The 27,912-nt window shown below is 45.7% G+C and overlaps 1 protein-coding gene across 3 annotated transcripts in view; it reads left to right on the forward strand.

Annotated features, from left to right (window-relative positions):
• CDH13 (cadherin 13) overlaps positions 1-27,912 on the forward strand; it is a 1,089,618-nt gene that overhangs the window by 921,448 nt on the left and 140,258 nt on the right. For all 3 annotated transcript variants that reach the window (XM_078439088.2, XM_078439089.2, XM_078439090.2), the window contains one exon: positions 20,635-20,775. In XM_078439088.2, the coding sequence (XP_078295214.1) occupies positions 20,635-20,775 (141 nt within the window). The remainder of the gene's footprint in view (positions 1-20,634; positions 20,776-27,912) is intronic.

Below are 27,912 nucleotides of genomic sequence, written 5' to 3' on the forward strand. Positions count from 1 at the left end.
GTCCTGAGTCTAAAATCAACGCGCCACCGGGCTTTCCTTTTTGTTTGCGTTGGTTCCTCGGCTGCACAGCAACGTTTAGCATCCCCCCGCCCCCAAGTCTCTGCCTGTGGGAGTCAAGATTCGTCAAAGAAAGAAAAATCCATTCCCCATAGATCGAGCCGTACGTTCTGTTTATTTTTAAAATACTTTTATATTGTTAAAATGGAAGGCTTTGATTTTGTATCTATAATGAAATTGGGACAGATTGTAGTCGAGCTGGCGTTGAAGGAATCATGCTTTTTATTGTCTTTGAAACGATGAAAATAGTTTCTGTCTTACAAAAATCACAGCTACACTTGTTCATTCATCCAACAAGCCAATATGGGACATTTGGAAGGCAGGTGTGGTCTCTGCCCTTGGAAAGCTTAATGTTGAATCCTTTACCCAAAAGTGCATCTCAGTATTTGCTCCTGCCTTCGACAGGTGCTCACTGCCTTGAACATCAGTACAGTGAAATACTAACAATGTCAGAAATCAGTTCTCAAGAATTACTTTCAGTAGCTTTTAAATGTTTGGGGCTTCAATGTCTGTCTCACGTGTCCCTGCCTCAGGACCTTTGCACTTGCTGGTTCAGCTCTCTGGATTGCTCTTTCCCGGGACATCCACGTGCCTCCTCCTTACTCCCTTCATGGCTTGAATCAGATGTGACTCCTCAGGCCACCTTGTTTAAAATTGAGCCTCCACCCTAACCCCCAGAACTCTCTATTCCTCGTCGTATTTAATCCCTCCCCATAGCGATCATCTCTGTTGATCTTATTTGCAACTTTTCTCCTCATCTAGAATGTAAGCCCAGGGAACAGGAGATCTTGGTGGCTTCTGAGTATGGTTCTCTCCCCACCAGCTACAGGAGCCGAGCACCTGGCCCTCAATCAGCTCTCAGAGAGTATTTGTGGAATGAATGAATGAGCCCTCTCTGAGCCTCGGGATCCTCACCTGAAGCCTGGGGGTGGGCAGGGGGCTCGCTAAGATGTGAGTGAAAGGAGAGTGAGGTGGAGGGTGGCTCAGGATGCTCGGGCGGTGGGGACAGCCACCAGCACTGTGGGCACAGCCAGGCTGCCTCGGCAGGACAGTGCTCAGCTGGTGTCCCCCTTGCTTTATGCACATGTTTCCTGGCTTATGCAGCCTTGGACTGAATACTTTGGGCCCGTAATGCTATGAAGTTTTAGGAGTGAAGTTCTAATGCCGTAAGTGTCACTTTGGAAAGGTTTTTGTCTTTGTTCTGTTGTTTTCCTTTCTTCTTAACACTGTGCCATTTATTTATTTAAAAAAAAATTTTTTTTTTAAACGTTTATTTATTTTTGAGACAGAGAGAGACAGAGCATGAACAGGGGAGGGACAGAGAGAGAGGGAGACACAGAATCTGAAACAGGCTCCAGGCTCCGAGCTGTCAGCACAGAGCCCGACGTGGGGCTCGAACTCACGGACCGTGAGATCATGACCTGAGCTGAAGTCGGCCGCTCAACCGGCTGAGCCACCCAGGCGCCCCAACACTGTGCCTTTTAAAATGGGAGGCATTGCACTTACATTTCTTTAGCAGGAAAAAAAAAATCATAAGTATAGATCACCCAAAATAGGAGTAAAAGAAGAACGTTCATCTGCAATTTCCACGATACTGAGGAAATGTGTTAATGAGTTAATGAGTTGATGTGTGTGCACTCGTGTAGATAGATGGGGAGATTTCCATTTATAGACATGTGTGCACGTACATACATGTAGATATCTATATATATGGAGAGAAGGAGGCCACATATTTACATGTACTTTATAAAATGATTAGGTCAACTAATATTAAAGAAATACAGGGGCGCCCGGGTGGCTCAGTCAGTTAAGCATCCGACTTCAGCTCAGGTCACGATCTTGCGGTTCATGAGTTCGAGCCCCACGTTAGGCTCTGTGCTGACAGCTCAGAGCCTGGACCTGCTTCAGATTCTGTGTCTTCCTCTCTCTCTGCCCCTCCCCAACTTGTGCTCTGTCTCTCAAAAAATATATGCATTTTTAAAGCTTATGTAACTGGAGGCGCCTGGGTGGCTCAGTTGGTTAAGCATCCACCTGAGGTTCAGGTCATGATCTCACAGCTTGTGAGTTCGAGCCCCGTATCCGATCCTGTGCTGACAGCTCAGAGCTGGGGCCTGCTTCGGTTTCTGCCTGTCCTTCTCTCTCTGCCCTTCCGCCATGTATGCTCACTCTCTCTCAAAAATAAATAAATACACAAATACATAAAATCTTTAAAAAGCTTATATAACTGTCCAGGATCTATCGAGCCTCCATTCTGTGTTTTTTTTTTTTCCTCCAATGACAGCTTCCACTTGTTAAGTTCACCCTACACAGTAGGTCACGTGACCGGTGGTATTGAGGGATTGCCCCATTCCGTCCTCATAGTAGACCTGGAGACAAGCTGAGACCACATCCTTTTGCAGACCCAGGGGACCTAGACATCAGAGGGTGTGATTTGTCCACAGTCACACGGTTGTTGCAGAGCAGAGAGCTGAAATTTATCTCTTTCTTTCGGCTTTAAAATGCACACTATGTTCGCTGTGCCACAAGCCAGCGAACACAAATCATTAAAACATGGCTCCTACCTCCAAGCGTCTCACAGCGGGGCGGGAGGGACAGAGGTCTGTAGTGCGTTGTGGCACAGTGTGATGGGTGCTACAAAGGGGCTGTGGGAAGAGCTCTTCAGTCTGCTTTGGAGGTTCCAGCAAGCCTGCAAAGAGAAAGTGACGCTCGCTCTGGCCATTGAGCAGAAGTTTGCCAAGTTCAAATGTAGAGAATTGCATTCTGGGCAAAGGGAGCAGAATCTGCAAAGGTGGGGTGAGTGGACCACCCACATTTCCCTCAAACGGTGTCCAGGTGCTTCTGTAGGATGCAGTCGTCTGATGTTAGAGGATGTCCTGCCATCAGTGTTTTGCACACAGGAAGTCAGCCTGAGAAATCTCTCGCTGGCCAGGGAACGGTTATAGCTTCACCCAGGGCTGGCCTGGGGGGGGCCTCTCCCCAGTTGCTCTCAGTTTGTATTCTATTTATCACGGGAAGTAGCATCAAAGTGAGCTGTGACCGTCACCCGAACAGAGTCAAGGGCAGTTAGGGATAGTGAGCAGGCTGGAATGATAAGAGAGTCCTTTTCAAGAGAGAAGCGGCCCCGTGGAACGTGGTGGGGACGAGAGAGGGTAGGTACCAGGCGGCTCCAGGTGGCTTTGCTGGGTGGAGAATGGCACCATCCACAGGACAGGAAAGGAGTGTGCTTGGCTCGGAAGGCACGGAGTCTGCTTTGGGACGTGCTGTTTGTGGTGCGTGTGACACACTTGGCCAGGAATGTCCAACAAGCCATTAGTTAGAAGTGTGGACCTGGGCGTTAGGAGAGGTGTGGACGTAAAGCAGATGGGTGGTGATTGTAGCTGTTGGAACCAAGGGCGGCAGCTAGACCGGAAGCTGTGGGGACAAATGGGGTCTCCAGGAAGGCAGACCTTTAGAGACTTGGGGGAAATGCTTCAAAGAGCTGACTGTGACTGGCGACCTATCCGGAATAAGCCCCCGTCCTTCTCAGCCCGACTCATACAGGCTGGTGTGAACGGCTGGGAAATGGGGCCCCGTGTTTCCAGCATATGGTGAGTGCTCTCTGGATGTAGTCATGAATGTTACACTGACAGAAGGTCTGTGTGGGACCCAGCTGGACTGGCCAGGAATGAGGACTTGTGGCCCATGGGTGGGGCTTAGAACCAGGAGGGAGAATGAGACACAGAGGAACGTTCCCATCCCAGGGCCGAGTTCCGTCCCCCTCACTGGGACCAGGGCTGAGGCCCTGGGATTGTCTCCCAAAGAGACTGGTAATAGAGACCAGTTCTCCCCCAACTTTGAAAGGAAATCTGGACAGAGGAGACAGAGGCAATGCAGAAAACTCGATTTATTATTTTTTTTTTAATAAAACAGGAAGGAGCCCTCCAAGGGCATTTTGTGGGTTTTATTATTTGTGAAGGAAAACACCCTGATCTTTACCAACATTCTGTCTGCCTGAGAGGCTGAGCCAGTGAAAGGCAAGCCCAAATGTTAATCCTAACATTTGACTTCTTGTTCCTTGCTCAACTAACATTCAAGGGTGCTAATAGGCTTAGCTCTTCTCAGCAGAGCCAAGGCAATTTCAAGCACAAAATGAACGATGAAGCCAAGATCACAAAAGGGCCGCTGGTGGGAACAGGGCTGGGGAATCACAGTTCGTTAGGTGGTCTTGTCCCACTAATGCTGAAGGAAGGTGATCCAAAAGACTGATTGTGCCAGATGTGAAATCAACGGGAGAGCCTTCCAGAACAATCCGTGGCCGAGTTGTTCTCTTTGCCCTTTCTCTCCGGTCTACGAATTTGCTTTCGGCATAATTGGAATCCATCTTGTGTGATTTTTCCCCCCCCTCAGATGATTTAGGATTAGTTCCATTTATTTTCAAAGAGCATAACCCAATGACAGCATGATGGCGGGGTCTTGAATTGCTTTCCTGTCCACGGGTGGAGTGGGTGGGTGTCAGTGCTGATTCATTACTCTCTCAGCGGGCTCCTTTGTTTCGAAAGCCACCTGGAATTATTACCAGCAATAGAGCTCTAAACCAAAGTCAGCTTTGCATAAAAATGCATTTGACTTAAGGGAAAACGCACGATCCTGATTAAAAGTAACCCCCGGACGGCGGACTTGATCAGGAGATCACGTCTGAAGGGGAGCACGGTCCGTGACAGGGTGGCCGAATCCGGCTTGGACTGTGCTTTTCTAAGACGAGCAGGTGACACTGATTAAGCACCTGAAATTAATGGGCAGAGGGGCCATTAACACGCAGGGGACCGGTATGCAGACAGAGGTTGTAAAGCTGAAATTGTACCGAGTTGCACACACTTAGAACCTAATTTTAGAAACATCCTCCAGCCCTTGGTGGGCGTCTGCGCTTTTGTCATCGGGAGTCAGTAATTGAATTTTCTGGACGTTTTGACCAGTATGTAACTTTGTGAAGCCGATTACACAGCAGAACGCAATGCTTAGTCTGACCTTAAAAGCATTACCTTCTGCTGTGTGATTGGAAAACATGCAGAGAGAACCGCCCTTCTCACTGCACTTGACCTGGGGGAGAGCAAAGGAAAAAAACCCACCTCACTATGCCATGTAACCTAATAAGATTCATTTAGATTCTATGCAGATCGTTTAATAACAGATTTCGTAAAACCTTAACATAAGGCGCCACCGTAAAACGTATTATCTTTTATTACCCATACAGAGAATGACATTTTAGATGGTGATAAATCGAAACCCAAGAAAAGCTATTTGCTTTCTCAGAGTGCTTGGTGAACACCACAGATACCAGTTTCCTGACATTATGAGGTAGCGGATTCGGCCCCCCAGGGTCACGTGTGACAGCCCCCAGCTGAGTTTGCAGAGGTCCGTCTGAGCAACATTTTCTTGTCCCCTCCCCCGCTTTTTCTAGAAAGGTCATTCCGATCTAAACCTCACTGCTGAGGATTCGGTCGTCCCACCTTTACGGTCCCCCCTCTTTCGTCTTAGACACCCCAGGAGTCGTGACGAGCCAGGAGCTGAGCCCAGGGGTTGGGGCCAGCCACGGGGTATCTGCCATGAGGTTGAGGAGACCCCGGGCCACCAGCACCAGAGCATGCTAAGACCTCCCTTGATGTGGATGCCTCTTCAGGGGCAAGGCGGGGAAGGACTCTCCCTGCTGGTTCTTGGAAAGCCAGAGGCTGGTCAGCCTACCCTGCTCTGCATAAGCCGGCCCTCCAGAGACAGTTCAGGACCTGCCTTTGGATTGATACCCTCTGCAACCCAGGAAGGCAACCATCAGGCCCAGTTTTCTGTTTAGTGATCAGCCTAACCATCCCTTGATTTATTCATTCATCAAAAATTAACGGAAAGTGCCAGGCACTGAACGGGCCGTGTGACTTTTTCCTGAGGGGTTTAGAATTCATTCCGTTTAGTTTCAAAGAGTATAACCCAATGACCACATAAAGGCAGGGTCTTAGGGCCTCAGTCCCTCAGCAGCCAGGCACTGGGGATATAGCAGGAATAAGTCAGAGATGGGGTCCTCAGCCCCACCCAGGTCTATAGTGAATACTCCGAAAATGACTCACATACCGGAAAACACATATATTGAAGAGAACACTCTCCAATACACCAATTTGGTACTTGCCACTTGGTAGATGGGAGGGTCTGGAGGGCCGTAACCAATGACCACAAAATCTGTGGCTTCAAACAACACACAGTTCTGGAAGCCAGAAGTCCAAAATGAGCTTCACTGGGGTAAAAACCAAGATCTCAGAAGACTGGTTCCTTCTGGAAGCTCTAAAGAACAATCAGTCCCCTTGCCTTCCCTGCCTTCCAGAAGCTGCCTGCACTCCTGAGCCCATAGCCCCTTCCTCCCTCTGTAACACCAGCAGTATAACTAACATCTTCAAATTTCTCTCCCTCTCCTTCCCTTCCTCCCGAGACCAACACATGAAGAGGAAATTGCTCTAAGTGTCATTAAGTCAACCAAGAGGGAAACATCCACCATAAAGTATAGACAGGGCTAATGCAGAAGAAGTGACTTCGGGAAGAGCAGGAAAAGTTTAGGGAGGAAGCAACATCTAAGGAAAGTGTATACAACTTTGGACAAGAAGCTTTCCGGGGGGGGGCGGGGGGGAAACGTGTAGAGACGGCCTCCCAGGCAGAGGGCACAGTGTGAACAAAGATGTAGGAACGGCCCAAGCTGGTAGAACGGCACAGAGTCTGGTGTTACGGGAATGTAACTGGGAGTGAGGAACGCTAGGAGGTCGGGCCGTGACAAGTGTGTCTTGTGTGCTTGAGGAACTTGACCACTATCCTGTAGCTGCTGCAGAGCCCCTGAAGCATTTGGAGGAGGGTCCTGTGGTCAGGTGGTTGTTTCGATGGCTTGCTCTGGGTGGCGTGGAGTGGAGAGTGGTTTAGAAGGTAGCAGAGGGGCTGGTCTGGGATCTTCTGGAATAAGTCAGGTGAGAAAGACGGGGGAGCTGGAAGTCAGGCATGGCAGCGGCGGTGATAGAGAAAGGGGGTGTCCTCCAGAGGGAGTGGGGCCAAATCAGTACCCACCCACTGGGGGGGGGGGTGCAGGGGAACTTCCGAGGACCCTCCGGGGGCCAGCTTGAGCTGAGGGTCCAGGAAGAAGGCTGTGTTGCCGGGAAAGATGAGCTGCCATTAGCCCACGGAAGCTGAGGGAGAACATCCCCACTGAGACGTCTAGCAGATGATTCTGGAAGTGGCTGTCTGGTGTCTTGAAGGGAGTATCTTTTTTCTAGAAAGGGCAAGGAAAGGAAAAGTTTAGCAAACAGTGCTTCCTGGTTTTCATTTAAATTGTATCATACGCAGGTGAGTTTCAGTTAAAATCTCTTCGAGGGCAGGTTGACCTGTCCTCAGCACATGCTCGTTGGGACGGTGCTAATCAAAGTGTGGTCTTCAACCTTACCAGCCTTACCTGGAAACTTCCCGGAAGTGCACATCCTTGGCCCTAGCCTGGACCTCCTGAGCCACAAGCACTGGAAGTGGGCTAAAAATCTGTGTTTCGGGGCGTCCACCAGGGGATCCCGATACGCGCAAGCCCAAAGAAACCCCGACTCAGACAATATGTCTAAGCACCTACCCTTAGCAGGCATAACGTTGCCGTGACAATTCAGGGCCAAAAGGTTGGAAAACACAGGCTAATGGAGTCAACAGTGGACTGTGGAAACATAAAAACCATAAAGAAAGAGCACCTTAGGTTTAATTTTCCTCCAGCTTTTAGGATCTGTATTTTCTTGTCTCTGACTGATAAAAGGGAGAAATTCTCAGGATTCCCTTACTCTGTTGCCTCACTGGTAAGGGAGGCTGTGACCCTTGAAAGCAGGCCTGGGCCGAATGATCTTGGAGACACTTTCAAGAACCAATAGGCTGTATCTCGTCACCTCGCGAACCTGACTCCAGCCACGCCAGTGACCCTGTCTTAGCTGGCCACTTCCTTGCTGGTTCCCAGGCTCTCCTTCCCGCTCTGAATGCGCCCCCCCCCCCCCCCGTCATACTCATCCTCAGAAACTCAGCTCCAGCCTGCACTTACCCCAAGCCACCGAGAAGCCACCATAGCCCCCACCCCTAGCTGCACCTGTCACACCCAGACCCACTGACCACACATTCCATACGTACCACCTAGTGCCTTGTGGAGTCGCTTGTATGTGTTTTATATGCAGCCAGGCTCTGAGTTCTTTGAAGGTGGGGATTATGTTTTATATTTCTTGTTCCCACAGTGTCCTGACCTGAATCACAATCAGTCTTCAGTTGTTATTGAATGATGGAATTTAATAGCATTTAGGATTAAAAGCCTCCCATCTTCTCTCATAGAAATTCACTTCCACATCAAGACCCCATCTCTGATCCTGTAGTAGGATATTCTTTTTCATAGGAATGTGTCCTTAACGCCCCCCACCCCATGTCCGGGTCAAGTGGCCTCTTGTGTGTGATGCCACAACATTCTTCTTACTCCCACCTTACCCTACTGAAATTAAGTGGGGATTATTTCTCTTTTTTTTTTTAACTTTATTTATTTATTTGGAGAGAGAGAGAGAGAGAATGAGCAGGGGAGGAGCAGAGAGAGAGAGGGAGACACAGAATCCAAAACAGGCTCCAGGCTCCAAGCTGTCAGCACAGAGCCGGACACAGGGCTCAGACTCATGAACTGTGAGATCATGACCCGAGCTCAGATCAAGAGTCAGACACCTAACCGATTAAGCTACCCAGGTGCCCCTCTGGGGATTATTTTGAACTCCACATGGCTACCTTTCCTTATCACTGCTATCTAGCACAAAGTCTCATGCATAGTAAGTGCTCAATAAATGTTTGGTAAATGAAATAACCCCCGTATGGCCTTCCTGGCACCCCGTGTTCCAACCCCCTTCTCGTAGATATTCACTGGCACACTTAGGATAATATTTATCTCATTGTGCCTTGATTCTTGTTTATTTATCTAGAATATAAATGCACCAAAACATCACATCCGAGCAGAGTTACCTGAACCTAGTAAGACATTGTATGAATGTTTCAGTGGCATCAACCTGAATGTCACACGTTTACCATCTTGGGTCTAAAGAGGGTGATTTTTCCAAGTATGCAATGAGTGCTGTTGGCGGTTTATTTACTGTAACTCATCAGTAACGTCGGAAAACATACACCGCTCCTGGATATGTTTTATTTGATTTTGGTGTCCCTCCACCTGAAATCTATCACGTCATTCCAACTACATATTTCTAAGAGGCAGTGTTTATTTCCCTTGTTGCTTCCCCACCCTGCCAGCTTTGTCGGCAGCCAGTAAATCTGGGGAAATGGGCTCGGCCTTCATCCTTACCCGGAAGACCCCAGCCGGGAATAAAAACACAGCAGGTGACAGCCAAGAACATGAATGTTCGCATTAGCAGCGAGGAGCAAGGTGAACGGAGGCCTAAGGACGAACACAAGTCAAATGGACTCGCGCTCTCTGTGGGAAGATAGAAGAAAGGCACTCAGCGTCTGCGGAGGGAAGAAGGCACAATTTACGAGGAAATGTATGTGGTTCCTGTTGGATTTATGGACTGCTTATCCCCCGTGTTATGTGGCCAGAGTGGATAAATCAAACTCCAGACAGACAGCAACTCGTTCTGCTTCAGATAATGTTTTCACCAATCTGTTTGCAATATTTATAGACCGGGTGCCAGGTGCAGCTAACCTGGAGAAGAATGTGTGGTCCCTGATCAGGTGCCATATTGTTAGGAGTCTTGCAATGCTCAGCTTGGGACAAGTCGATGAATAAATAAATAAATGAATCACATTATGTCTTTGCTGTCAATCTCATGTTAATATTTCTCGTTAACAATACCTTCCATGTTAGACAACAAAGGTATTTTTTTGAAGATCTTTTTAAAATTTATTTCAACTTGTTTTTGAGAGAGAGAGAGAGAGAGACAGTAAGAGACAGAGCATGAACAGGGGAGGGGCAGAGAGAGAGGGAGACACAGAATCCGAAGCAGGCTCCAGGCTCTGAGCTGTCAGCACAGAGCCTGACGTGGGGCTCGAACCCACGCACCGTGAGATCATGACCTGAGCTGAAGTCAGACGCTTAACCACCTGAGCCACCCAAGTGCCCCAATGTTAGACAACTAAGGGATTTATTGAAAAAGACTGCTTAAAGATCTCCTTGACTCCTGTAGCCCATTGATAAGCTAGAGCCTGCTCTCACTGGCTCAGAATAACCGATTGTGTCCACAGTAGTCTCTCCTTACCTGCTGGGAGATGTTCCAAGTCTCCTAGTGGACGCCTCAAGCCACAGATGGTGCTGAATCCTACGTAGATTATGTGCTTTCCTGTCCATACCTGTGATAAAGTTTAACCTGTAAATTAGGCACAGGAAGAGATCAACAACAATAATAAAACAGAACCATTAAAACAATAAATACACTGGAAGTCATGTGAATGTGCTCCCTCTACCCCAAAATATCTTATTGTGACCACCGCTCTCCTTGTGGTGACCTGAGATGATAAAATGCCCACATGATGGGCTATAGTGAAGTGAATGACAGAGGCATCTGATGTGACGTCAGGCTGCTGTTGGCCTTCTGACACCATGTCAGAAGGAGAAGCGTTCGATTCCAGACCAAGGTTGACCACGGGTAACAGAAACTACAAAAATCAAAACCAAGGGTAAGGGGGATCACTTTCCATCTGTGCGATCAACCACATCACGTCGGTAGCTGGAGATCAGCCACAGGAGGAGTATTTAAGCCACCAAAGTTGAACAACATTACAAATCAGGAGAACCTGTTGCTAAGCATTACAGACATACCACTCTGCGTAATTCATTATTTTGGTAAAACATATCCATAACTGACTAATTATTGTGTAACTCTGATGTGCCAGGCACTGAATTAGGACCTGGGAGATAAAGCTCTCAACAAGACAGGGTCCCTGACCTCCTGGAGCTCAAACGGGCAGAGTTAAGACAGCCAATAAACAAACAATCAATAAACAAGAATATGACAGACTGTGATTAAGTCCTGGGGGAAAACTGGATTCGTTATTTATCATCGCATAACAAATTACCCCAAAACATAATGACTTCCAATCACAGACATTTATTATCTCATGATGTCTGTGCTCGGGAGTCTGGACATGTCTCAGCTGTGTCCTCTACCTGGGGGGCTCTCACAAAGCTGCAGTCCGCACGTTTGCCCCGAATCTGCAGCACCATAAGAAGGTGTGACTGGGAAGGATCCGTTTCCAGGCTTGTGCAGTGGTTCTCAGCAGCATCCAATACTTTTTGACTATTCCCGGAGGCCACACTCCGTTTCTTGCCATCCCTTTAAAAGACTCTCCAGAAGATTCTACTGCATGGTAACGGCAGCCATCTGGTGAGCACTTTATGCCAGCCTCTGTGCTTGGCACTGTATGTTAACAGTCTGGAAGTGGTATCATTCTCCCCATTTTACAGGTGAGGAAACTGAGCAAAAGCAAATTAAGACATTCGACCGGATTGCTCAGCTACTAACTGGTGCAGTCAATTCCTAAGTGCTTGGCAGTCAGGTCCCTGCCTTCTTGGCGTTTCAGTGCAGTGAAGGGTGAGCAGCGGCCAATGAGCAGGAATGAGAGTAGAAAGTGGTGGAAACTCCCAAGATGGCGGCCCGACCGCGAGGGGCACTGTGGCGCCGCATCCACTCGCCAGCTCGTGGCTTTTGTCCAAAGCTTTCCCTGGACCATGACCGTGAGTGAGCTGCGAGCGAGCTCTTGGCACAGTTGGGCCATGCACGAAAGTGCTCTATATCTTTTGTCAAAGATTCTGGGTTTCCCGGATCTGTGGATTGGATTCCACCTCCTTCAGAAGAAGTTCAGAATGCACTACCGCAAGAAAGCCATGGTATCGATGGAGTCGAGCTCCACATTCAAGCTCAAAGACCAAAAGTTTTGCAAGGGCATCAAGCATCCGACGAAGGGAAAGATTTTTGAGACTCGTACTACCTACCCATTACATCAAGTCAATAAAAGTGAAAGAAAAAGAAAGAGAGGTAGAAATGTCAACATTGAGAGAAAGCGGGATGCCACGGGAAGAAATCCAGTTGGGACAGAGTGTAAAGAGAAATGTGGGGATGTGTTCAAGACAACGCAGGAGAATGACAGGGTGCCGTGTGGGTTAATGGCAAAACCTTTTCCCATGTATCTTTTATCTGTTGATTTCCCCCACAGCTACCATTATGCTCGTTATTAGCGATAAATGTTCCGTTAAATGCATAGTCGTATGAATGTCGCCATAAAACATCAAAGGTCTGGTGATTGATTGTGTGCCATATTTAATGACATGGCTTGATTCTTGTTTTTTCCGAAATGAAATGTTTGGTTTTTAAAATAGCGTGATGCGTGAACCTGGCCTGTGTCTGTGGAGATACGCCCAAGGTTTTTTTTCTTGTAGACATACCATCGTCCTTTTGTTCTTGGGAATATCTATTCACTGGTAGCTAGTTGACATCCAGGGGAAGATAACAAGCGCAGGACTGCAGAATGCAAACCAAGAGAGCAGCCTGACTCTCTTAGATACGTCGTACAGATCAAATAGCTGAAAATAAAATCAGAGAAGCCAATTCAATGTTCCCGGTTTTGACACAGTACATTTCTTGGTCAAAATAAAACCCTATCTCCTTGAGCTAGCGCTCCCCAAAGTATAAGCCATTGCCCGAGAATAAATGACTCTGGTTTGGAAATGCCACCGATATGCTCAGACCTTTGAGATATAATTTAGTTCAGGGCAACAGTAATATATCATCATTAACAATAATGAAAGTAAATCGCCCACCTTGTTTGCTGCGTCTTAGCTAGGTGGTGGGGTCAAAAGCATGGCCCTTGCCCTTGAAAACTTTGTCATCCACTTAGGGAGATAGTAAATGGCCATTCAGAATAAAACCAAACAGGAAACATAGCCTTCATATTAGTCAGGGTAGGCTAAGCTCCTCTGTGAACTTCCCTGAAAGCTAAAGAATGCTTGGGGAGCCTGGGTGGCTGAGTCCGTTGAGCATCAGACTTTGGCTCAGGTCATGATCTCCCAGTTCGTGAGCTTGAGCCCCACATCGGGCTCTGCTTGGTATTCTCTCCCTCCCTCTATCTCTGCCCCTCCCCCACTGCATATGTGCGCACTGTCTCTTAAAAAATAAATAAATAGAAACTAGAAAAGCTAAACAGTGCTTTGTTTTTGGAGATCCAGGCCTCTTCCTTTCTGGGAAATGGAAAACGTGGAGGATTACATGGGAGGTTTGGGGGCCGCACCAGGGTCACTTCTGCCCGTGTTCCGTTGGCCAGGATCAGTCCCCCTAGTTCATCTAGCTGGACGCCCTGGAATCAAAAGAACTAGGATTCGGTGAACCGGCAGCACTGGCTTACCACAGGTCCCTTTGGGTGCAGGCCACCGAAACCGATGCTGGCTGGCTATGGGGTCGAAAAGACTTCTCCTGAGCAAACCCTGGAGTGTGTACCAGAATCAAGGGAGAAGTCAGAGCCAGAAGGCTGTACGATCCCAGATCTCAGCAGTGCAGCTCCTGTCCTTCCGGGTAGAGCAGCACCTTCAGCCTAACTCAGGCTGAAAGGCTCTTTCTTTCTTTCTTTCTTTCTTTCTTTCTTTCTTCTTAAATTTATTTGTTTGAGAAAGAGAGAAAGCATGAACAGAGGAGAGGCGGGGGGGGGGGGGGGGTGGGTGGGGAGAATCCCAAGCAGGTTCCATGCTGTCAGCGCAGAGCCTGATGAGGGGCTCAGACTCACGGACCATGAGATCGTGACCTGAGATGAAACCTAGAATTGGATGCTTAACTGACTGGGCTACCCAGGTGCCCCCTGGAAGTCTCTTTCTACTGGAGTTGACCACACTGGTGTCCCCAGTGAGCCCTAAAAGAGCCGGGAGACATAAACACAAGCATCAGGTGAAATCCTTGTCCTGAGAGACAACAGCTTGGTCTTGAGAGGACAGTGAGGCTTCCCTCCCCCGTGTTCAGTTCACCCACCAAGAGAGGGAACAGCTGGACCGCTGAAGGTCCCCCCAGAGGCAGGGTGAAGTACCATGGTGGAAGGGTCCTCCCAAGACATTCAAGAAGGCAAAATCCTTCTCCTGAGCCTGGGAGTAACGTGGAGAGAGGAAAGTGAAGGAGGCAAACATTGACACGCGGCCACGGGGACCTATTTCTCTGCATCAGCCGTCCTTCCTGGAGAATGGGGCAGCTGTGGGCTGCTTAGGAGTCTTTTCCAGCAGAGGAGCAAGGGCGAGTGATGGCCGAGAAGTACAGAAATGAGCGCACGTACGTGTATTTCACTTAAGAGTTAGCACAGGAGCTAGGGATTTATGGAAGGCTTCCTGGAGAAGGCTCAGCTGGCGTGGGAGGGACATCAGAGCTGAGTGGATACTATTTGTGTAAGAGCCAAGGGATTCAGGTGCCACTATCTTCTCCGTCTTTCCGCTTTCAAAGGAGGTTGCTTCGTTATTGTTAATGTTGTCATTTGCAAAAACAGTAATGTTTATCACAGAAAAAAAAAAAACACATCCCCAAATACTGGTAGCCCAGTAGACTTGTTATCTTAAGAGTTGCTTTTAAAGAAGAAAATTGGGGGGGGGGGGCAGCACTTGGGGGACTCAGTTGGTTAAGCGTCTGACTTCAGATCAGGACACGATCTCATGGTTTGTGAGTTCAAGCCCTGCATCGGGCTCTGCGCTGACAGTGTGGAGCCTGCTTGGGATTTCCTCTCCTGCTCTCTCTTCCCTTCCCCCCCGCCCCCCGACTTGTGCTCACTCTCTCTCTCTCTCTCTCAAAAGAAATAAATAAACTTAAAAATTTTTTTTAAAAAGAAAACTTGGAAACAACTGGATGGGTGACCATCCCGTAAGGAAGGGTTATATGAATGATGGTAGCTGTTCCACAGGAGATAACAAGAATAGACAGATCAATAATCACTAAGGGTGGGAGTGATAGGGCATGACAGCTTGCACAGCTGTGTCGTGGGAATCATTTGTTTAAATATGGGTGCATATAGGGGTGCCTGGGTGGCTCTGTCGGTTGAGCAACCGACTTCAGCTCAGGTCATGATCTCGCATTTCGTGGGTTCGAGCCCCACGTCGGGCTCTGTGCTGACGGCTCAGAACCTGAGCCTGCTTCGGATTCTGTGTCTCCCTCTCTTTCTGCCCCTCCCCTGCTCACACCCTGCCTCTCTCTCTCAAAAATAAATAAATGTTAAAAAATTTAAAAAAAATACGTGTGAACATAAAGTGCGTGTGTGCCCACACGCATGCATGTGTGTGTTGTGGGGGGAAAGGAAGGAGACCACAGACCAGTAATGACAGTCACCTCTCGGTGGGGGGGTTGGGGAGGGGTGGAGGAGAGCCCTCACTTTCCACTCCAGAAACGACTGTATTATTTCCAGTTTCCTTCCAGTAACTGGATATTCCTCCAAAAATAAAAACATGTTTTAAAAGTAGCCTTGAGTTTGCCAGAAAATTGAGACTTTGGGAACATCACACCCCAAGCCTTGCAATTTATCTCCTTAATTGTCTAATTGATTTCCTACTGGGTTGGCCAATCTATTTCTCATTGCAGTCATAAACTTTTATTTACTTCAGGAGACAGGAATTGGCTGGTTCACTTTTTTTCCATCATTTATAAAATTTGTTAGATTACAAGAGAGTTAAAGCCAGTGTGTCCGTCCCTTTGAACTGTCATGAGAATTTGTACACGTCTGTGCTCAGCCTTGACTCCATTTTCTCGCAGTTCTACAGAATATGCCTGCCCTTGACCCTGAACTTCTCTAGAACTATGCCTGCCCTTGACCTTGAACTTCTCTAGAAGTATGCCTGCCCTTGACCCTGAACGTCTCTCAGCTCCTTGAAGAAAGGGACTCTATTTTCCCATCTCTGTATCCCCAGCACAATATTTAAAATTTTTTTTAATGTTTATTTATTTTTGAGACAGAGAGACACAGAGCATGAGTGGGGGAGGGGCAGAGAGAGAGAGGGAGACACAGAATCCGAAGCGGGCTCCAGGCTCCGAGCCGTCAGCACAGAGCCCCGCGCAGGGCTCAGACTCACAAACCATGAGATCATGACCTGAGCCGAAGTCGGACGCTCAACCAACTGAGTCACTCAGGCACCCCTCCCCAGCACAATTTTTAGACTAGATGTTTAATAACTTCCAGTTAAATGGACACGAAGACTAATGAAGGAAAAAATTAGAATAACTGTCTCTGGTCCAAAAAAAAAAAAAAAAAGTTTCTGTGGAGGGAAAAATGTTAAAAGGAAAAATAATGTATTCAAGAAATGATTGCAGTGCTGTTGTGAACAGCCTATTGTGATCCCCTAGCATGATGCAATAGCTCTCACACTTTCTCGCAAATAACCAGATAATTGATCACAGTGTTAGTTGCAGTATTAGTCAAAACTCCCTTGTTGCTACTCATGGAACATTTAATTTAGACGTCTTAAGGAAAGGAGAAATTTATTAGCTCATAGAACTCACAAAATATGAGGGGAAAATTCTGGCTTCAAGGATGATTATTAAATGACTCGAGTAAGGCTGAAGAAACTCCATCTCTGTGGTATCTCAGCTCTGTGGTATCTTCTCCCTCGGGCTGACTTCCTCTGTGTGGTTGCAACAGATCTATGTCCCACCCCCTCCCAGGAAACAGAAAGAGGACTTCTTTTACCTAAGAGCGCTAAAGGAAGTAGGTGCTACAATTGCGTTTCAATCCTCGGTGGTCTAACTTGGGTTATGCGTGCATCACAAGATCATGGGAGTGGGAAACCCCCCGATTGTCCAGGCCCGAGCCACGCGACCATCCCTAGATCACGGCTAGAGTCAGCCCTACCTGAACTCCACCTGTGCGGAGAGTGAGGAAGGGGGGGACGCCCCCAAGAGGAATCCTAGCATAGGTCCGAGGGTAAGAGGAAATGGACACTGGGAAGCCAAAACAGCACGTAGCCGCTACCATTGTTGTGCGTGTCCATAGTAACCCACGCTGTATGTTGGGGCCGGGCAATGCTGTGAGGAATTCACAGCCCTGTTAGATAGGAGCCATCACAGAACCACGCTCGGCCCCCACTTTGCTTCAAGCAGCAAAATCAGCTGTCGTTTAGGGACAAACCATGCCCGGGATCATACATGTTTTGGTAGCACTGATGGGAAAATTGATTAGATCTTCTAGGCAAGCAGCAGTGAATTACGAATACAGGTGACCCTTGAACAACACCGGTTTGTACTGTGTGGATAATATGTGGATTTCTCTCATTCGGTACAATACAATTCTATACATGCGTTTTCTCTTCCGTATGATTTTCTTTTGTCTAGCTGGCTTTCTTGTAAGAATACAGTGTATAGGGGCGCCTGGGTGGCTCAGTCGGTTAAACGTCCGACTTTGGCTCAGGTCACGATCTCGCGGTCAGTGAGTTCGAGCCCCGCGTCGGGCTCTGGGCTGACGGCTCAGAGCCTGGAGCCTGCTTCTGTTTCTGTGTCTTCCTCTCTCTCTGACCCTCCCCCGTTCATGCTCTGTCTCTCTCTGTCCCAAAAATAAATAAATGTTAAAAAAAAAAAAAGTTAAAAAAAAAAAAAGAATACAGTGTATAATATGTATCTAACGTACAAAACCTGCGTTAACTTATTATGTTATCAGTAAGGCTTGCGGTCAACAGGAGGCTCTTAGCAGTTCACTTCCGGGGAGTCCAAAGTTATACGTAGATTTTCAGCAGCATGAGGATTCAGCACCCCTAACCCATGCTTCGTTCAAGGGTTAACTATGAAGAGCCTTAAAATGTTTATACTCTGACTCAATGATTCTACTTCTTGGAATCTATCATTCAAAAAAAATAAATAGTCAAAATATATCAAAAGCTTCTTGAATAAAGACGTTCGTTGTAGGGGCACTTGGGTGGCTCAGTCAGTTAAGTGTCCAGCTCTTGAGTTTGGCTCAGGTCATGATCTCACAGTTCGTGAGTTTGAGCCCAGCATCAGGCTCTGTGCTGACAGTGCAGAGCCTGCTTGGGATTCTCTCTCTCCCTCCCTCGGCCCCGCCCCTGTTCATGTTCTCTCTCTCTCTCTCTCTCTCAAAATAAATAAATAAAACTGAAAAAAATATTTTTAACAAAGGTGTTCATTGCAGTGTAATTTGAAATTGTCAGAAATGTTTACAGACTAGAAATAACCTAAAGTCCTAATGATAGAAGATGATGAAGTAAGTTATATATTATGCATATCATTATATTTTATGCAACCCTTAAAATGATGTCAAGGAATGATACTGGGAAGTGATATTATGTGGGGAAAAGGACTAAGTTTGCCACAATCTCTTCAATATTCAAAAATACTCAAATTTCTTATTTTTATGGCACAGTGCTTCTAAAATCATGCAACATTTTATTAGAAAAGTAAAAATGTTATACAAGTAATTAGACAAGTAATTAGACCCGGCGAGTGGCTACTGTTTGCCCAGAGACGCTCAGGAAAGATTTTGAAAATGGGCCAATTGATTGGCTTCGTATGGTCCAAGCTGCAGAACTTACGGCAAATAGTAAGCCCAGTCCAACTTGTGGGTGATGATAAGTCACTTACATGAAGCTGACGATTTTCCAGCTTCCAGCTGGAGTGGAGACAGAACTGATCTGGGCACAACCAGAATCCCCTCGATCTGGATTTGGTGTCAAAGTCTGTGTGCACTCAGCAGTTAGAGAACTGTGAGAAATTCCAGTCTCCTGGAGCTCATTTCACAATATACACATGTATCAAATCATCATACGTATACCTCAAACTTACACAATGTTATATGTCAACCGTATTTCAGTAAAGATGGGTGGGCGGAGGGGAACATTGTGAATAATCCTGTCCAAGGAGTGTATTAGCACCCCACTCGTTCTCTCAAATCTAAGAATTTTGAGCTTTCCAAACCATACAACAGAACTCCTACTCCTTAAGTTAGTAGCTCAGAGGCTCTTAGTTAAGAAACAACCAATTAAAGATGCCCTAGGGAGCCAGCGCCTTTTAAAAATACTGGAAAGTTTTGGGGACAGCTAGCATTGAGTTATTAAAATACACATTGTAAACTTCTGGCTTTAGAAGGAAATTCTAGATCCCTGCTGTGTTTTTGGTTTTTGCTTCCCACGGTGTTTCTTAATTCTTAGTTCGTATAAGCAATTGCCTTTGCAGCCATTGTACCGACAGGACTATTGATGCCTGGCAGGACCTTTTGTTTTTGTTATTGACGCTGATGCAACTTGAACTCTGTGAGTAATTAAGCAAACACTCCAAAATGGTTTAAGCAAATAAGGAAAATTAATGCCGTAATTAGCTAAAAAGTCCACAGGCAAGACTGGCTCCGGGCCTGCCACGATGAAGGGATCTAATACAATCACTGGGAAACATTTCTTTTCTTCCAGGGTTCAAGTCTGGTTCTGTCAGTAGCTTGGCTTTTTTCTCAGATGGACTTCCCCACCCCACCCAGCTGTGGTCCTGAGGTAGCTCGTCTAGCTCCCAGGCTAAAAGCTTCCAGACTCATTACCACAGAGACACAGAGCTTCTGTCTCCCAAATGTCAAACACAGGTCCTGAGCTCGGACGAGTCACCGTGTGCCCTTGGGATGGCATATGCTTGGTTGCTAGTTCCAATCGGGGCTCATCCAAAAATTTGGCAAGGTGGGCGGTGGGGAAAGGCAACCCAACCCCAACCACATGGGCAAAGAAGAAGTGATGGGTAGGTCCGCTGAGGAAATGTGGGGTGCTGCCTTACCAGAAGAATGGGGTGCTCTTGACCCAGGCAAGCAAATCCATCCCAGAGGCAATTTAAAGGCAGGGACTGGCGTTTCCCAACCACTGCCCCCCTCATCTTGGGGTCAGGGCCACTTGGTTAGCTGTTCTGTTTAAACATGGCAGCAGGAAAGCCGTCCAATATTCCAATGAAAGCTTATGTGCATTCAGGGAGGCCATGGTACAATATTGCTTGTGTTGCATTTATCAGATCATGGATTAAAATGCATTTTCCAAACTTAACAGAGCGTGAAAGACAAAAATGGCTACAAATGACACAAAAGAAAGGCGGTGCAAGTGACTCTACTCAACTCAGTTGGGATTTTTTTTCACCTGTAAAATGGGAACCTTAAATGCGCCTTAACGCACTTGCTGGAAAGATTAAGTACAAAACCCAGTACCCAGTGCCTGGCTATCAGGTCGTTCAGTCACTCTGAGTTCCGAGGGCCTCCGTCTTAGCCCGAATCCCCTCATCAAACTTAGCCTCCTTTCCAGATCAGCTGGATGAGGCCACGAAGAAATTAAATACACAGGTGTAAACATCAAACATGCATTGCATACCCAAAGCCCAGAAATGAAACAGTGCGGAATATATCAAACGTCCCTTTAGATAAGGACAGAAAATAGATTCCACCCCCACGACCATGTCCAGTCTGTGAATCGGGACTGTCTTGTATTAGAGAGATTCCAAAGGTATGGTTATACAAATGGGTGAGATCTGTGGGTGTAAGGGGGAGGCCGAGGAAGGACACGGGGCAGCCCAAACCTTACGCCATCTTGTCTGTGCTTTTCCTCTATAGACTCTGGAAAACCCCAAGTATGAATTGATCATCGAGGCTCAAGACATGGCCGGACTGGATGTCGGATTAACAGGCACGGCCACAGCCACCATCATGATCGATGACAAGAACGATCACCCCCCAAAGTTCACCAAGAAAGAGGTAAGCGTCTGCGGCCCCAGCGCCCCTGCAGGTCGCGACCATGGTCGCAGATAGGGGTTAATCCCATGCACCACCTGCAGCCCCGGGGCTGGCTTCCAGTTTGCAAAATCGAAACACTGCTTTGTGGGAGAGGGGGTGCCGTTTCGCCGGAACGTTTTCTCCTATTTGTATCTTCTGTGCGCGTGTGATGCTGAGAAGCGCTTTGTGAGAAGGAAGGCACTGAATCTTGTTAAAGTCTGCAAGAAAAGAGCTTCTAATGCCAAAGCTCCATCTTCATGGTTTTATCGGTGTTATTTAGCGCTGAGTTAGGAGAGGCCCATTGTGATTTTAGCATAACAATAAGTTTTTTTTTCAGCAAGTACAGATTGAGAGGCCAGACAGAACAGCAGCAGTAAGGTAGAGCAGATTTTCTTGGCAATAACAAGGTGGCCCAGGAGCTTATAAATAACAGCCAAGTTAGCTTGTCCAGGAGAGTCACTATTTACTCTCACTTCTTGTGCTTTTATGATTATGGATCATGGCTGCCGGTCCCCCTTTATTCCAGCGAAGCAGTGTTTGGGGGCAGGCTGAGTACACAGAATCGCATTCGGTTGCCGAATTTGTATCCAAACTAGGAAGTTATTTGCACCATGGCTCTGACGGAAATGTGCAAATGTCATGGCTCCTTTGGGGGTCAGGGTCAGAGCCAAAGATTTGACCCCCCACTTGCTGACCCAGAGCATCGAATCGGTAAAGACAGCCCTTGCCATTGGCAGTGGGGCCCTCCAACCTTCATCCATTGCCTCGTTGGACTGCGTGAGGTTGGTTTCATTAACCACTTTTTGCCAGTAAGAGAGCTTCCTTTCAGCTCATAGAGTCTAGATAACTGCTCCAAGGTCATGGGCAGAGGAAGTGACAGAAATGGGATGCAAAATAGCTCCCAGTGAGTCATACAACTGCTCCCTGATCTGTGGTTGATGTTTCCACCCTCCCTGCCATTCAGAAAAAAGGCCCATGTCTGGATTTGCAGTTAACTCACCCCTCTGTCCAGAGTCCCAGGGCCACCCCAGATGGCTCAGGAGAGGGGGCGCTCCGGCTCCCCAGCCCCCTGTCCCCAGACACACATCACTCGTTCAGGGTGGAAATCTCCCCCTCTCCCGGTGGGGGGTCTGGCCACTCAGGAATCCAACCTCAACATGCCAGTGGCCAAAGCAGCTGATGTGGCCTCATTCTACTGCTTTCCATGACATGTGCCTATGACTGCTCAAACAGATTGCTCACTATTCCCGGGGTGCCCAAACTGGTATCCCCCCCAAAAAACTGGTTTCACGAGTTCCACCATTGTGGGGCAGGGGAAGACTTCGGGGTCAACTAGATGTGGGAAACGCGGAGTTGAAGAGAAAGAAGGATTTCTTTTACTGCAGTACTTTGAGGTACCTTGAAAATGCTTTGTGTTTCTCTAAGAGGAGTAGAGTCTGTAGGGTTTTCCAGACCTTTCTGGCCCCAGGAATAACTGTTCCTGGGTGACCTCATTATGTCTCACTGAGCTGGTGTCCCATGGAATATTCACTGGGGATACTGGTTTATCTGCAGAATTTCTATTTCCAAAAAAGTCCTAAAGGCATGTTTTCATATTCAGTAGAGACAGGAATGAAAATAACAATTGGATAATCCCAGTCTAAAGTAAGAAGGTCTATCAATGTTGCCAAGCGAGTGAGACGAATTAGTTATCTCAGTGTAACCCTGAACGTAACACCCATCACAAACTAAATGCCCTGAGTGAGAGATGTGCATTGTTGTCGACACCGCTGAATGCAAGGAAAACCTGAACGTAATTCTTAAGTCGAGTAAGAGACCCTGAGTAGCCTCATGGAAAGTGGATTCACCTGTGGATGTTGGCAAAAGCACAGAACTTCTCTTTCAACGGACATTGGACAATAAGCCAAGGCGAAGGTGAGATGCCCACAGGGCGAAGGTGAGATGCCCACAGGGCGAAAGTGTTGTCTCAACTCATACAAAAATAAAAGGGATGAAATGAGAGGGACCGGCAGCCAGCGGGTACATGAAACTCTCCCTCTAGGACATTAGATGTCCCACACGAGCCCTTGTCCAATGTTGGACAAATTAAATTCACAGTCAAATCTGCTAACATGTTCCTGCATGCATTTGGGATGCCAGAAGTGCCAGAGACCAGATAACACAGAGGGGAAGAGGTGGGTTCTGGAACCAGAACTGGATTCAAGTCCCGCCGTGGATACAAATCTGTCAACCACCTACGTTCTCGTTTCTTCACCTGTTGTTGGGGCTGACGGCGGAGCCCATCTCAGTAGGTTCTTGTGACTGTTATGTGAGCCCGTGATGGAGAGCATTTAGACAGTGCGGGTCACCCACAGTTCTCTAGAGTGTCGGCGATGAGAAGAGTGGTAACAAGGCAGGTGGTGGTGAGGACAGTGCTGGGATAAAAGCCGTGAGGAAGGAAATGGTGGTGGGCAAGATGGTGGTGGGCAAGAGGATGATACCGTGGTGACGATGTTTCTAAAATGTAAAAGGTTGGGGCGCCTGGGTGGCTCCGTCAGTTAAGCAGCCACCTCTTGATTTCAGCTCGGGTCATGCCAGTCCATGAGTTCGAGCCCCCTGTCGGGCTCTGCACTGGCAGTAGTCCCAGGCCAATGTGGTGACACCGTGGCATCACCAGTTTCCAGATTCCTCTTTTCTTTCTTCTCTACCTTCTCCAAGGCTGCCTCACAATACAATAGGGTCACTGCAGCACCAGCCATCATGTCCACATACCAGGAAGAAAGAAACGGGAAGTGAGAAGGGCTAAGAAGGACTTGCTACCTAAGTAAAAATCTCCCCCAGAAAGCAACTTGGGCTTGTATGTTCTTAGCCTTCCTTATCTGTAAAGGAGCCCAAGAAATAACTCCATCTTTAGTTGGCATGTTCCAGTCTTGGACAATATAGAGATTGTTACTGAGAGAGGAAATACTTTAAAGGTTTTTTTAGAAAGCCAATTCTAGGGCACCTGGGTGGCTCAGTCAGTTAAGCTTTGGACACTTGATTTCAGCTCAGGTCATGATCTCAAGGTTCGTTGAGTTCAAACCCCGAGTCGGACACCATGCTGACAGTGCGGATCCTGTTTGGGATTCTCTCTCTCCCTCTCTCTTTCTCTCTCTCTCTCTCTCTCTGTCTCTTTCTCTCTCTTTCTCTTTCTCTCTGCCCCTCCCCCGCTTGTGCTGTCTCTCAAAATAAATAAACTTTAAAAAATATTTTAAAAAGAATTGTATGTTATCTTTATTGATGTTGACATGGCAGTTCAAATCACAAGACATTTAAGTCTTCACCCAGGTGCTCCCTGGGTGATTCCCTCCTCTTCGTTCATTGGTTTCTCAAACAGTCAAGGAGCTACTTTATTTCTTGGGTTAGAAGTGTACTTTTGCCTCTTAATCAACTGTCTGATGCAGAATGATGTCAGGATCACATCTATTTATTTCATTCCTTTGCCACTCCTGCTTCACATTCCATTAAGTAGTTTTAATAACTTTTTTGAGATAGAAGTCCATACTGTAAAGCTCACCCTTTTAAAATGTATAATCATTGGCTTTTAGTAGACTCACAAAGTTTTGCAGCCATCACCACTATCTAATTCTAGAACATTCCATCACCCCAAAGAAACCCCATGCCCATTAGCAGTCACTCCCCATCCCCATATCCCCAAGACCCCTAACAACTACAAATCTTCCCTGTATTGCTATGGACTCACTCATACTGGAAATTTCGTATAAATGAAGCCATGCAGTATGTACCCTTTTGTGACTTGCTTCATTGACTCACCATGTTTTCAAGCTTCCTCCATGTTATAGCTTATATCAGGACTTCGTTCCTTTTTCTGGCTGAATAATACTCCATTCTATGAATTTACAACATTTTGTTTATCCATTCATCCACTGATGGACATTTGGGCTGTTTCAATTTTTTTGGCTATTGTGAATAATGCTGCTATGCACATTCATGTACAATACACTAAATTTTTATCTGAATTTTCTCTCAATTCCCTAATAGTTAGAAAGAAAAAGAAGTTACCTATAATATTGTTCCAAATTGGGAGACTATACTTGCTTACCTGTTTTATTGAAACATTCCAAAATGTCTTTCTAAATTGCAATTAAGGGGCACTTGGGTGGCTCAGTGGGTTAAGCATCTAACTCTTGGTTTCGGTGGAGGTCATGATCTTGCGGTTCGTGAGTTCAAGCCCCACATCGGGTTCCATGCTGACAGTGTGGAGCCTGCTTGGGATTCTCTCTCTGCCTCTCTCTCTCTCTCTCTCTGCCCTTCCCCAGCTCACTCTCTCTGTCTCTCTCTCAAAAATAAATAAATTTTTTTAAAAAATAAATAGGGGCGCCTGGGTGGCTCAGTCGGTTAAGCATCTGACTTTGGCTCAGGTCATGATCTCACGGTTGGTGAGTTCGAGCCCCATGTCAGGCTCTGTACTGACAGCTCAGAGCCTGGAGCCTGCTTCAGATTCTGTGTCTCCCTCTCTCTCTGCGCCTCCCCCACTCATGCTCTGTCTCTCTCTGCCTCTCAAAAATAAAGAAATGTAATAAGAAAAAAAATCAAAAATAAATAAATAAATCACTATTAATACAGCTTATTCAGTTTTACGGACTTCTTTTTTAAAAAGCATGTAACTTTTATACAAAAAAGTACACAAATACTGAGTGATTTCATTCGTTACAAGTCAAACACAAAACCCGTATCAAGAAATAGGGCATGATTAGCAACTCAGAAACTTCCTAAAACCCTTCTCAGTTGCCTGCCTAAACGTATATTGCTTAATCCCACATACTTGGAAGTTTCCTTGTTATTTCCTTTTATTGACATCTAACTTAATTCCACTCTGGTGGGAGAACACACTGATATGATTATAGTCCTTTGCTATTTAGTGAGACTTGTTTTGCAACCCAGCATGTGATCAGATTTGGTAAACGGCCCATGTGCACTTGAAAACAATGTGAAATCTACAGTTGTTTGAGTTATTAGTTGTTTACAGTTATTTTTGTTCAAATCTTCTATATATGTTGTTTGTTCATCTTTTTATTCTGTAACTTCCTGAAAGAGTAGATACAATATCTATTATTGTAGATATATCTATTTCTCCTGTTGCATCAAATTTTTCTTTGAGTATTTGAAGCTGTGTTATTAAGCGCGTACAAATTTAAAATTGTTATATCTTCCTGATGTTTTGGTCTTTTATTATTACAAAACGTACTCTCTACCTCTGGAAATGCTTTTTGCTTTAACATTTACCTCCTCTGGTAGTAAAATAACTACTGTAGCCTTCTTAAGGTTAGTGTCATCATGCTATATTTTTTTCCATCCTTTCTTCTCTCAGGTTTAATCTTATGTTAAAGTGTGTTTCTTATAAGCAATGTATATTTGGGTTTTGATTTTTTTTTCCACTTCTGGTAATCCCAGTCTTTTTACTTGGATTAGTTTTTCCATTTACATGTAATGCAAAGACCATATATTTGAGCTTAAATCTACCAATTCTAATACTTATTTTCTGAGTACCTTCCTATAGTTATTTTTCTCTCATTTCTCACCTCTTTATTAATTAATCCATTATATTTGTCATTTAATATTCTACTATAAATTATTTATTACACTTAATTTTCATATTCTTGTACTAGTTTCTGAGAAGTTGAAATATACATCCTCGACTTACAGAGTCTAATGTGAATTAGCATTTTTACCACTTATGGATTCTTCAAGGACTTTAGGGCAAGTAAATTCCCTTTACCCCACTCCTATATTTTAAGATATTGTTGTCATGTTTTAATACTACATGTTTTACATTTTACAAAAATATTATTTTATTTAATAAGCATTTATTCACCCTTTATATTATTACCTATTCCTTCATGTTTCTTTGCTTCCACATGGGATAATTTTCCTTCTGATTAAAGAATTCCTTTGTATTTTAAAAATAGTGCAGGTATGACAGTGATAAATTCTCTCATTTATTATTATCATCTTTTTTGCCTGAATTTTTGATGTATATTTTCACTGGGCACAGAATCTCAGTTGATGGTTATTTTCGTGCAACACTTTCAAGGTGTCATTTCATTGACTTCATTAACATGTCAGTTAACATTTATCGAAAGGTCAGCTGTCAGTATTCCTTTCTTCTCCATTGACAGAAATGTGGCCCTTCCTCTGGTTGCTTTTAATAACATTTCTTTGCTTTTACTTTTCCACAGTTTTATCATGGCATAATGAGGTATCATTTAATTTGTTTTTATCATACTTGTTCCTTGTTCATAACTCTTCAAATATTTCTTTTGACCCATTTTCACTTTTTCTTAGACTCTCACTATACATATATATTAACTTTCTATGCTTCTGTTTTCCCCTCATTCTTTTCCAGTTCACAAATTCTCTCTTCTGCTATGTCTAATCTTTTATATCCATCTATTAAGTTCTTAATTCCATTTATTGTACTTTATTTTTTTAAGTTTATTTGCTTATTTTTTGACGGAGAGAAAGAGTACAAGCAGGGGAGGAGCAAAGAGAGAGAGGGAGAGAATCCCAAGAAGGCTCTGTGCTGTCAGCATAGAGGCAACACGGGGCTCGAACTCACAAACTGTGAGATCATGACCTGAGCTGAAATCCAGAGTTGGACGCTTAACTGACTGAGCCACCCAGGCACCCCCAATTATTGTACTTTAGATATAATTTCCATGAATTTATTTTGTAGATTTAAATTCTCTGCTTCAGTTTTGCATTTTATCTATTTTTTAAATATATAATACAGAGTTACTTTAAATTCAATGTCTGTTAACTCCAGTATCTAGATCCCTTCTAAATCTATTTCTATTTTCAGTATTTTTCACTTGCTTTTTTGGTCATGTGTTATGGTCCCTTGGCCTGCCTAGAATTTTTTTTTTAACTCTGAATAACGCATGTGACAATTTTTTAAAGGCAATTTTGGACTCTGGCTGATGTTGTATTCTACCAGAAAGGATTTACTTTTACTTTCTGAAACCGGTAAGAGTAGAAAAAGATAACTTTAAATAAGTCTGGGATTGAGTTGGTTTATTGGGGAGTTTCAGTCTTTTATGAGGGCTAATCTACTTCCTGATTTCTTCTTGGTCTTCTGGG

Source organism: Panthera onca, chromosome E2, assembly GCF_046562875.1.
Source record: "Panthera onca isolate mPanOnc1 chromosome E2, mPanOnc1 haplotype 2, whole genome shotgun sequence".
NCBI lineage: Eukaryota > Metazoa > Chordata > Mammalia > Carnivora > Felidae > Panthera > Panthera onca.